Below are 13,208 nucleotides of genomic sequence, written 5' to 3'. Positions count from 1 at the left end.
GAGGTCCCGTTTGTTAAAAACTGATTTTGGTCCAATATTTGCAAGTGAAAATGACGTAATTTTACGTGACTTGTTTTGGATCCGTTGGATCTTTATAATCCAGCAAAAACAAGTTTTGAAAGTCAACAACACGTGTCATGCTAGATCTTAAGGTCCACTCACCTCAGTATTGAAAAAGATTCAGTGTGTCAACATCAAGGATATTACTTTTATAGAATTTCCCTTTTAGTACGCTCAAATTTATATTATTTGGATCAGAAAGAGTCTTTTCAACTAGAAAGTCATTCAATCGAGGATTTTCAACATAAATGCTGAGAAATTCACTGTAAGCATATCTGCATAATCGAAAAATTTAATATAATAGTGCATGGAGACTGCAGCTTTTGGTTGATAAATCTTTACTCGCTTCCGATTTTGAAGAATAGATTTTACACTTTGATCAAGAAAGTTTTTGATGTGAGGCATATAGAAAGCATACGAGAGTCCAAGAGAATAAGTAAATTCAATATTCATTGCTGTTTCAAAGACGCAAGGCCACTGCCCCATTTTACAGTTGATGGGCGACTATTAACAATGGTAAGGGTATTGTTAACGCTTTGAATATGGTCGAGGAACTTCCAGGATCTGCAATTGGATTTGTATTTGGTCCTGTACGGATCAAAATGTTCGGACAATATTCTAATCTTGAGTACCAGACAAATTCAATACAATGATAACATAGGTTTTACAAACATTTCTTCGGTTATACTATTTTGAAATAGGCGTGAGTCTCGATCTAAGGATTGTATTGCTAATACATATAAGGTCCTGTAGATTTTATCAAAGGATAAATTGTAGAGTGGAATTCCATTTACTTTACATACAAGATATAAAGGTCCAAACATTTTATTTTTATGAAGAGAATTTGTCCATGATCCTATGGACTGGCACTTTTTGCAAAAACCATAGCAAGTTTTGAAGGAATTTTGCCATTGATAAATGATGAATCGGTGAAGGCACGTGTAAGCATAGCAATAATTTATTGATTCATAATTGAATGCCGAGGGAGAGCTTTGTTTCCATTACCCCATTATTTCTCAATTGGCAAAGCAACAAAGCTCATAACCTGTTGTTTTCCTGCGTGAAGTATTGCCGAGGTGAGAGATACTGTTACATCAGATGCAGTACCAAATATTTTTTTTTAAAAATTAAATTGAACAGAGCAAGTTGCAGCTTTATATCAATCTTACCATTGGGAAGCAGCTATTGAGGCATACAAAAAATTTCGTGATATATTTTCCCAACCAAGTGTAAATCTTTAGTTGTCACATCTCTAAGTATATTGCTAGCATCAGTGTCCGGTTAATATTCATACCCAATCAGAAACATCTCAGTAGGGCATAGGACGTTGCCCTACGTCCAACATCTCAGTAGGGCATAGCAACATAGTATATAATATCTGAACAAACAAAAGTATTATTTATACTACCGATCTATTTGAGTGGGTTGCAAACGACATGCAGTGAACGCCAAACACTTTGTTATTTCTAGAGGATCGCCCAATTCACTTCTTAATGTTAAGTGACAGAGATCCGAATACCAAGTGTTGACTGAAATATATTGAAGGCAATTTATTTTGTAGTTTTGAGTCTGTTCGTGAGTGGTTGTTCGTTCAAGAGCACGCAGGGGGGGGGAAATTAATATCACCAACTATCGATGCCTCGACGAAAGATGCATAAAGATTAATACAATTGCCTGATGAGAAACCAGGTGGATTGTTCGCAAAAATAGCACGATTCAAATGTATGCTGCTTTCAGCACTTCTATCATTGATAATATTTTTTTTTAAACCGATAACGTCTCTTAGATTATCGATTAGATAAACAGGTCTTCAACAATTGATAAAGCTTTAGATAAGTCTTCCTTCTGTTTTTGCAGTGTTGTCGGTGGTGGTGTCTGCAGTGAACTTTGAGACTGGTCAATGGCATTTACTTTGAGTCGTTTTTCACGGTAGGGTTTACACTTTTGGATACGTCGAAGGTTATTTTGAACCTAAATTAGTTTTTCATCATCACCAATTGTCTCATTATTAATAATTTTAGTAAACATCTCCTCAGAGTGCTCTTCTTGTGAAAGAGCAAGTTCCATTAGAGTCATTTTGTAGGGTTCAGCCATCTAGAGAGTACTGTTTACAAGTTCTGAGATTATTGGCGGTAAAAATGAAAAGAAACTACCACCTGATTGAACAAGTCGTTTTCTTTTAAAAATCGTTTCCTTTGTTTTTGGAAACTAGAGTACATACGAGTGAACGATGTGGCTTTGTCTGCTACTTAACTGTTTCTGGCAGTTGAACAATGCCTTCAGTTAAATTTAAACAAAGCTATGATATGAGATGAAAGAAGTCTCTGTCAATACCATGTTTGAGCATAGCCTTCCTAAGTCACGGTTTTAAATTACCTAGGACGGAAATATATGTCTGTCTTCATGTAGTTTCTTCAGTGTCATGTGGCAATAAATGACCTTTAGTGCTATTCATGGGTAGATATATCGTAATTTCATTGTCAAAAACTGAGTGACAACGCATAACTCTTCGGCTGTGTTTTGATTGAGATACAATAGAATGTAACTATAAAGGTTATTAGTACCTTGACTGTATGCCGTAAGTAGAAATTTTGGTTCACCGCCATATTTTTGCTTTGTTAAATTTATAAGAGAACTTGAATCAAAAAAGCCCTATAGATTATATAGTCAGTACAATTCAAAGCAAGTCTTCTAATGCATTTGCACTAATGAAAGAGATGTGGAGGAAAACGGCTGCGGAAATTTTTTCTTGATGAGATCAGGCCGTGAATAACTTTAAGATCTCCTGAGACCATTCTTTGATGGATTCAGATAAATAATCAATAATCAACCACGAGTTTGGTTCATTAATATTAAACGCGTCCAGTCCCCGTATGGGTTTTATGTCTGGTGTAATAGTCTTTATTTTATCATAGGACTCTTGACACACACTATAGCAATAATAGATATTTTTGAGTTTTTGAAAACATTTTATCACGATTTTGAACTATTTTTGTTAAAACTGTTGTTTTGCCAGACATTGATGGTCTGCAAACAAAGGATCTGAATAGAAATTTAAATTGATACATATTACTCTTCTCGCTTTCGAAATACAACTACCCTAACCTTAATCTGTTGAATAAAGATAAAAAAACAAAATACATGGTTTCTTCAAAATATAAATAAATACCTATAAATTTTGAAAGATGTCTACGTAAAATAATCAACAACATTAAAAGAGCTAGGACATTTAAAAACAGTTGGAAATAGTGCCACTCCTGGTGGGTTGGGAGCAGCCAAGCCGGAAGGTGCGAGCTGCCCGCTGTGGCGGGGAGTCGGTGCGAGGGCTAGAAATATAAATAATGGTATAATATTAAGCACTTTCTAAAAAATCAATTCCACCTTGCCAAAAAATAAATAAACACTAGAAAACACACCGCTGTGCACATGCTGAAAACCGTGGGATAGAAAAAATGGACCATCCTCCCACCAACTATTGAGTTCTCTCCAGACCGAGACACCATCTTACACATACGTCTTGATCCGGAGAAAACTTAATATTTGGTGGGATGTGGGTCTATTTTTCTATCCTAATTTTTTTCTCAGTCTCCGTCCCGACAGTCTCCAGCTCATCTCAGCAGTGTGTTTCATTTGTTTCCTATTTATTTAATTTTTTAGGCAAGACGGAATCTATGTTTTGAAAAGCTATTATTATTAGACTATCATTTTATATTTTTTCCCTTACGCCGGCTTGCCCACTGCAGCGGGATCCTGCGTCTTCCGGTCTGAACTTCGACCACCACAGCGGTCACTCCCTGCCCATAGGGGATGGTACTATTTTCACCAATTTTTAAATTTCCAATTGTATTTCAATGTTTTTGATTATTTTATGTAAATTTGTTTTAAAAATTTAGGGTATATTTATTTATATATTAAAGAAACCATGTATTTTTTTTGGTATTTATTCAACAAGATTGAGGTTAGATTAGCTATATTTTGACAGCGGGAAGAGTAAAATGTATAAATTTATAACTCCTTTAGATTATTTCTTTGGGGACAATCAATGTCTGGCAAAACAACACTTTTATAGAAAATAATACAAAATCGTCATAACGTGTATTTAGAAAACAAAAAATATCTATTATTGTCAGATTGTTTGGCTCGAGTCCTATCATAAAATAAAGACTATTGCACCAGCCATAAATTTCATAAGAGAACTTGACGTGTTTAATATTATTAAATAGACACATAAATGTTACAGTTATTCACGGTAAGATCTCATCAGGAAAAATTCCCGTAACCGTTGCTCTCCACAATCATTTTCATTAGAGTAAATTCATGAGCATAGTTGCTTTGAATTGTACTAACTATATCGTCTATAGGGTTGTACACAATTTGAGTTCTCTTATAACCTTAAGCAAGGAAATTTATCCCGGTGAAACGAAATTTCTACTCTCAGCGTACAATAAAGCTACAAATAAATTTCGTGGATATATTATATTGTATCTCAATCAAAACGCAACCGAAGAGTTACGTCCAGTCACTGATATTTTTGGCAGTGAAATTACCACATATATATCCCCTGAATAGTAAAAAATTCCATTAGTTGCCATCATGACACTGAAGCAACTACATGGAAACTGACGTCTATGTTCCGTCCTAGGTAATTCAGAACCATGGATTAGAAATGCTTTACTCAAACATCGCATTGACAGAGAATTTAATAATATTATATCAGAGCTTTGCTTAAATTCATCTAAATGCAATGTTTAACTTCCAAAAGCGGTTTAGCAACATAAAAACAACGTCGTTCACTTTTGCGTGCCCTAGCTTGCAAAAACAAAGGACACAAATTTAAAAAGAAAACGGCTTGTTCAAGCGGGTGGTAATTTCTTCTCATTTTTAATGCCAATAATCTCGGGACTTGTAAACACTACTCTCTAGATGGCTAAACCTTAAAAATTGACACCAATAGAACTCGTGCTTTTACCAAAAATGCACTCTGAGGATGATCTTGATGGATTCATTGATAAAGAGACAATTGCCAATGGTGAAAAATAAATTTTGCTGCAAAAGGCCCTTCGACGTGTCGACAAGCATAAACCCTACTGTGAAAGATCGCTCAAAGTAAATGTCATTGATCAACCTCAAAATTCACGATTTACGCCACCAAAACAGGAAAAAAATTTACCTAAAATTTAATTAGTTATTGTAGATCTAATGCCACAGTCCTATCGTAAGCAAAGTAAAAGACTCTTGACCTATCTCACTGAAAATGAACATTTAAAAATTGATGACAAAAAGAATGAAGTCATAATCCACGACAAGAGTTGCAGTTTAATTGATTTGGTGTCAAATCTGATTGCATATCGTAAATGATCTAAATCATTTGACAGTCATTTGTATAAATGTTTAAAGTCATCAAATTTTTAAAAGTCTTACTGGGAATAAACATGTTTTAAAACAGTTAAGGGAAAATAGAGAAATATAAGAAGATGTTTTTAAATCGTTTTCAGAAAATAAAAGAACGCCAAGTTGGGGCTATGATTTAAAAGGTATCAAACGAAAGTGTCTTAATTAATTACAGTGAATCACCTATTAGCTCGCAAAAGGGTAGCGGACACTTCACACCCCACTAACGTTTAAAATGGCTCAAGCTTTGAAACGTACTTACGAAAATGTTGGTGAAACGGGAAGTTTAAGCTCCCCCACTACACTTGCCCGAGTTGCTGGAGTTGAAACGGATTTAGAGACAGAGTATCTACAGAATGAACTCAGCTAGATTCATCTTCGAAATCATAGAGTTTGCAGTAGTCCTTATCAAAAAACTAAAGCTTTTTCTCTTTGTATAGATTACAGGCAGATCTTTTGACTCTAGACGAGACAAAAAAACGTCACAATAGTCCATATAAGTATATTTTACTTGCAATCAGTGTTTTTGGTCGCTATGCATATGCCGTTTCATTGCGTTTAAAGAGAGCTTGAATAAGACTTATGTAGAAAAATTCAGACAGATTGGGGAAGTGAAATTGTTAATCCACATGTAAAAGAGGTTTTATCGCAATTTAATACAATACCAAATCATTGTCATAGTCCAATAAAGGCGGCATTAGCTGAACAATTGATAAGAACAATTTGACTTTTAATATCGAGTTATTGTACGTTGAAAAATACTGCTGCTTATATTCAAGATTTCGATAAAATAATTTTCATTTATAGTCAATGTCGCTCATCGATCGTTGTCAATCTTTGTCCTATTGAAGTTCATAACAGTAAAAATACAGTTGATATTTTTCTGAAATAACATTCCAACAAAGTGGAGCAAGTAAGAAAGAAGATATCTAATGTTAGTGATCAAAATTGATTATAAATCAAAATTATTTTATCTAAATCTTGAATATAAGCAGCAGTATTTTTCAATATACTATATTTCGATATTAAAAGTAAAATTGTACTTATCAATCGTTCAGCTAATGCCGCCTTTATTGGACTATGACAATGATTCCAACCAATCTGGTTTCCGAGTCGGCATGGGCTGTATTGACCAACTCTTCACCTTGAGGCAGATTTTTGAACATAGAGCCAATCATCAACAAATTGCCTTCACTGTCTTCATCTATTTATTTACGGCCTTCGATTCAGTTATCCGGGGAGGAAATTTAATGGCGATGGAAGAGGACTGTGTCCCATCATTGGTCATACGAATTTGTCAGGCTTACTGTTAACACAATCGAGCCTGCAGAAGTCAATTGAGAACGTTTTCCGCTATTCAATATCGACTTCGGTTGAGGTAAGGGTGTGTACTCTCTCCCGAAATATTCAATTTTATCGTCGATTGGGTAATGAAAAAAGACAATGCTAAACTTTGAAGGAGTCAAGGTTAGCCCTGATTTCAGTACCACTGGCTTGTATTATGCCGATGGTGTTGCTCTTCTTGGCCAATCCGTTGGCAAAGCCTATAAAATGCTTCTGTAAGCCTCCGAAGCTGCTGCTCCAGTGAGGGTCAAGATTAACATTGACAAGACTAAAACTATATCCAATGTTTCAGATGTAAACTCTACCCCTATAACCCTTAACCAAAGGAAGATTCATGTTGTCAATAAATTCATTTAGCTCGGATCATACATTTTAATCAATGGCGGAATGTAGTAAAGAAATCTAGAGCCGCATTACATCAAGTTTCACTCTCTTTGCAAAGCTGTAGAAGCTACTATGGGAAAGGAAGTAAATCCACAGGAAAACGAAAATCCATGTTTAAGATACCCTAGTCCGATCGGTCTTGCTTTACGGTTGTGAGACGTGGTCTTTAAAAGTCACTGAAGCACACATCATCAGCACGTTGAACACAGTCTGCCAGATCCTGTTGCCATGAAGAGCTACATAGCTTGTGTCCTGATCCAAGTAAAAGCAAGTAAGCTGTTAAAATATATACAAATATTTTTGTAATTACCAGTTTTTCGCTCCTTACGCAATTTAACGAATTTTCCTACTCTATCGGATGAAAGATATTTGATTATTAGAGGAAATCCAATTTCTACCAAAGAATTATACTAAGCTTGAAGCTTCTAGTTTTCATTTTTAAGGTTCATGAATTGCTATAATCTCTTGATAAAAAAAATATACGAATATTCTTGCAATTACCAGTGTTGGCTCTTTATGCAATCTAATGTTTTTTCATACTAAGCTTATTCAAAATTATTTGATTGTTGAAGCTAGTCCGATTTCTAAGAACGATATGTACTAGGCTTGAAACTTTTGGTTTTCTTTTTTAAGGTTTTTGAATTGTTGTAATTCCTTGTCCAAATATTGTATCATCGTTTCTAATAATTGGAAATGTCTGTTTTTTGGCATTCCTACTATACTGCTGCCGTTAAGGTAGGAAATGAGGTTAGGAACTGGTTTTGTATTAAATCAGGAGTTAACAAGGGTTGTGTTCTATCCCCTTTTATATGGATCATTCTGATGGACTTTGTCTTAAGGAGCACAGGAAAGGCAATTGGAGACTACGGAACAAAATGGAGAGGAAAAACTCTGATGGAATTAAATCACGCTGATGATTTAGGCATATTAGATGAAAGTGTGAGTAAAACGAATGATTTTTTAGAGATTTTGCGAGTTCAGGGTCCTAGAATAGGTTTGAAAGTTAATGTTAAGAAGACCAAGTCACTAAGGCTAGGAATAAGTGAAGACAAAAAGTGAAAACTTCATATTATGCTTGTTATTAAAGATGCACAATACGTGAAAAAAGACATTTGGGCTTTAGAGTTTATGAGTTTTGCTTTTCCAGCTGTAAGATTGTAAAATACCCCGTACAATCCGTTTTCTGGACTCAAGACAATGCAGCTTTAATCTTAAAGCCACCAATGAAATCCAGGTCAGACTTGATCAAGGTCCATCAGTTCTTCTTGTGCCTTCCTTAATGCCTTTTCCAAGAGTCTTAGGGCTCAACTAGAAGGATTTGACGGGACAGGTATTCTGGTGGTACCTGCAGGACGTAACCGAGCCATTCTAAGTGTCACTTTTTAACAGTGGTAGTGATATGTTTTCTAATCTTGTAGAGCTGCCGAATATTGGTGTTAGATATACGAACTTGTCTGTGAATTCTAAGTATTTGGTGTAGGTATCCATGTTCGAAGGCAACTAGTGTTCTCTTGTGTTGAAACTTCAAGGACTAAGTTTCGTATCCATTGAGCAGGATGGTTCGGACCATAGCCGTATAGATTCGACTTTTAGTCGGAAGAGAGATTTCTCGGCGGTTCCAATGGGGTTTTCGGAGGGATGCGATAGCAAACTCGGCCTTACGTATTCTTTGCTGGATGTCTAAGTCTGAAGAGCCTTCAGTGCAAAATATTGAGCCTAGGTAGGTTCAATCCTTTCTAGCTGAGTTAAATTTACGCTTAAAGACATTTGGGTCAGATGATTCGTGATCTGGAATTTAGTTTTCTCTGCGCCTACTTCAAGTCCAATCACAGAACAATCACAATCACAGAAGAGTTCGACATCATCAGCGCAATCCAAGTCGGTAAAGGACAGTTTTTTTTCAATTTGGGCACCATTGTGTTGTAATAGGGCATTTTATAGCACCCAGTCTATACAGTAATTAAACAGGATTGAGAGGACACAGCCTTGCTTTAATACAAATCCGACTAGGAATTCTTCAGTTTCCTTGCCATAGATTATTACCTAGCTTGTTGACTCTGAGTAGTATGCATGAATAAGTTCAATAAACTTTATAGGCATGCCATCGATCTTTTGGATTTTCCAGAGCTTGCGACGAGTAACGGAGTCAAAAGCCACGGTGTAGTGAAGACATATTAAAGCTAGAGGTAAGTTATATTTTTGGAACTGTTGGATAATAAGTCGGGTGCCGAAATATTATGCAGCCTCTGCCTGGTCTGAAGCCAGTTTGGTTTTCGCGGATATTTTTCTCCCAGGAACTTTTGAAACGAATCAATAGAACTACCCCGAATATTTTTACCGTTATATCTATAAGAGTTATTCTTCGGTAATTTCTACATTCAATCTTGTCTCCTATCTTATAAAAGGGGAGTATAATTGAAGTTCTCCAGTCCTTTGGGAAGGAATTAGTTTTCCGTGCGTCTTGAACGATCTGTTCAGCTGTTACTTCGTGACATTTCTTGTATAATTCAGGAGGAAGGCCATTATCATCAGGGAAAGGATTTATGATTTTTTAGTGTTTTTTATTTTTTTTGAGGATTTTGGCTCTTGTAGGAGCGCCCAACCCAACATCATAGGATTTTCAGCATCATAGAGTAGCAATCTGGGTGGTAAGCAAAAGTTATTTAATAAAAAATAGAATTTGCTTAAAAGTAATAAAAGTATTAGGCATGACTATGGTAGTAGAAAAATTACAACAATAATCAACCCATAGTTTGAGATGAATAAAAATTTAATATTGACTTACTTCAGTCCATTTGTCAAAGGTCGCACCGACTAGAAGTGGTTCAGGAACAGGTATTCTCCAGTTAAATTCCACCCTTTTCGTCATAATTATTCCGAGGTTTTATCTTCAGGTTCCTTTGGTATCAGTTTTCTAATTCAGCGTCTTTATTCTGAAATTCAAACATTGTTTTTAAGAAGAATAAAGCTTCTGTGTAGATGCCAAACTTCAGTTGGCGACAATAATATTTGCCGTCAATATTTATAATTAAAAACAATTTAAGTGTAATGTTTTTATTAAGATTATCTAATAAACACCACTGTTGTTAGGCTTTGTCCATATATGAATTAGGGAATAGCCTAGGTCCCACGGAAAGCTATAAATGGTCTGTTTTTCTTTGAAAAAAAAGAAGCAAAACAGACCTGAAATCTTAGGGAAAAAGATTATGACATATGCCTTATGCCTTAGCTATGGCCTTTAGATAAAATTTTCAGAGATGAACAGTGTGGTCTTAGTAAGGATGGATACTTTATTTCGTGATTAAACCAAAAACAGGCATTTCACAGAAACAAAACAAAAATACACTACAAAAAGAAAAAAATAAGAGAAAAAGAGTACACACTATCTAAAGCAAAACATAAACACTAACTAAAAGTCAAGTCTCTTCGTGCGGGATAAAAATCTGTTTACAATAGTCCGAACTGTATTATTTCTAATTATCAGTGATAAAGGAAACGGCACACTTATTTCATATTCACTTAATTCGAACTCCATTACTATACGTGCTCTGCAATAAACAGGGCAATCAAATAGAAGATGACTACATGTTTCCCTTAGACCGCACAAGCACAATGGAGAGTCAGCTTTCCCGATCCTATTTAAAAAATGAAGCAATCTACTATGACCTGTAATAAGCTGTGTTAATCTACTATTTAGGGAAATTTTTGATGCAGAGATAAGGTCATCTTTATTTTCAAAAAAGTTAGCCGGCCATGTGCTAGCAGAATTTTTAAACTCATCATACCATTTTGCATACAAAAATACATTTAAAGATTTACGGTCAATATAAAAGGGCTTAAATGCACCAAGGTCATTAAAAGAAGAACGCAAAAAATTTGTAATAATTTGGTCAGTATAATGGCTATGATGTGCCAAATAGCTAATTCCATTCAAGGTAGGACTCAAAACCCTCGGCCAATTTTGAGATCGACCATTTCTTCCGTATCTTAATATATTTAATTCCAATGCTCTTAGATCCATTGAGCACTCCTGTGAGAGCGGTTATTACATACGTTTGAGCTGTGTTAAAAGACTTAGAAATTATGATCATAGAACATCTTTGCGCGACCGTAGCATTCGCTGAATATTCTTTTTTCTCAGTGCAGAGATCCAAATAGAACACGCGTATAAAATATGGCTTTCGTTTACTGATTTATATAGCATCCTCAATGCATGTGGATTCAGGTTCCAAGTACTCTTGGCAACCGTTAAAAGACGAGCAGAATAATGTTTTGCAGAGTTAATTTTATGTCTAACATGGTCAGACGATAATAACTTTCTATCAAGAATAGCACCCAAATATTTAACCTTGTCTTTAACAGGTATCTCAATTCCATCATACATTAGCTTTACAGTCGGAATCTGATGCTTCCTTGAAAATAAAATTGCTTCTTTCTTCGTTTTGTCAAATACGAGCTTGTTATCTACTGACCAAGTTCGGAAATACGAAAATACCCTTGATGACAAGGATTCTAAAGTTGATATTTTACTTGATGTGATAATTGCACAAACATCATCAGCATATGCCTAAATTTTTACATTAGGAATATTTAATTATAGAAGATCATTTATATTAACTGACCATAGCAGGGGGGATAATATTCCACCTTGAGGACATGATCGCTCTAAAATGCACGAATATTCACCCTTATACGTAACAACTCTATCAGAAAAGTAACTATAAATTAAATTTAAAAGCCCATCAGGGCACGATTTAGCCTTTAACTTTTTCAGTATTCCAGGGTGCCACGAGGAGTCAAATGTGCCTTTTTTATCAGAAAATATGCATAAAGTAAAGATTTTTTTGCATATTCTCCTCCACCGTGGTAACAATACCATCAATTGCATCAATAGTACTTTTCCCACTGCAGAAGCCGAACTGCAGGGGCGAAAGCCAACTATATTCAGTGCTAATCGCAATCATTCTATTCGCAATGGCACACTCATATATTTTACCAAGATTTGAGAGTAGGCTAATCGGACGATACGAAGCTGGATTGCCATCATTCTTTTTACCATTTTTTTTTTTAAACCATTATATTTGCATTTTTCCAACTTTTCGGGAAAAATAAAATTTTTAAGCAACTATTCACTAACTTTACCAAACTAGGAGCAAGGAAATTGATGTTTTTAATCAGGGTTAAATTTAGAATTCCATCTGGGCCTGCGGCCTTTGATGGCTTTGAACCTTTAATTATTTCTTTTAATTCATTCAAGGAGACTTCGGCAACACATGATGTGCTATTAATCAAAAAATCTGTAAGTTCTGCTTTAACTTCACCATGGTAATTACTATCCGTTGAATGATCATCCTTTAAAATCCAAAATTGAGGCCTCCTCTTTTTAAAATTTCTCCTCTGATTTTTGGACTCATTTCTAATATGACGCTGTAACTTTTTCCTTTTTCAATAATAGTCACCACTTCCAAGGTTTCTCCATCAATAACAAGTTTTTCCATATCTGGAATACTGTGGTCTATAAATTCTTTGCACTCTGATTTATTTTTGATTGTAGGAGCACCGTTCACATGCATTCTTGGTGGGCGTTTTTTTAATTCCCTCGAAGTATATTTTAGTGCTACTGAATTTTTGTTGAAAGCACAAAGAGCATTGTTTAAATATTGTTTTGAGTTAAATTCAACAATGAATTTGCCTTCTCGCCCATGTTTGATATTTTTAGCAGAAAATTTAGTGGAATCTTCTCTGATTATTTTACAAATGTCTTGCACTATTTTTGCCGGAGGTTCTCTTTTTTTTATGATCATTACTGCTTGGCTCAAGAATAATACTAAAGGTTTCAGGACCTTTAACAACACTAGAGTACGATCAACAATTTCCAAAAGAGGATGGGGCCATTGTATCTTTATTTTCCAATTTTTCGTGTAATTTGATTATATTTTGATGGTTATCGTTCTCGTTGCGCAAAAGTTTTATATTTTCTTCTAAAAGCTGTTGATATAAAATTTGAATTCGCTCACAAATATCGAATG

At 35.1% G+C, this 13,208-nt stretch overlaps 2 protein-coding genes across 3 annotated transcripts in view; one reads left to right on the top strand and one right to left on the bottom strand.

Moving 5' to 3' along the window:
• The window catches only part of LOC136028652 (1-phosphatidylinositol 4,5-bisphosphate phosphodiesterase-like), a 74,791-nt gene extending 64,677 nt beyond the window's left edge, over positions 1-10,114 (bottom strand). The window contains exon 1 of the mRNA XM_065706477.1: positions 9,965-10,114. Coding sequence (XP_065562549.1) covers positions 9,965-10,048 — 84 coding nt within the window. The 5' untranslated portion in view covers positions 10,049-10,114. The remainder of the gene's footprint in view (positions 1-9,964) is intronic.
• Positions 1-13,208, top strand: part of LOC136029354 (uncharacterized) — a 224,757-nt gene that overhangs the window by 166,727 nt on the left and 44,822 nt on the right. The gene's annotated exons all lie outside the window — the stretch shown is intronic.

The sequence above is a fragment of the Artemia franciscana genome, chromosome 7, assembly GCF_032884065.1.
Source record: "Artemia franciscana chromosome 7, ASM3288406v1, whole genome shotgun sequence".
Taxonomy (NCBI): Eukaryota; Metazoa; Arthropoda; class Branchiopoda; order Anostraca; family Artemiidae; genus Artemia; species Artemia franciscana.
Note: the sequence above shows the minus strand (reverse complement) of the source record. Positions and strands in the feature narration are given on the sequence as shown.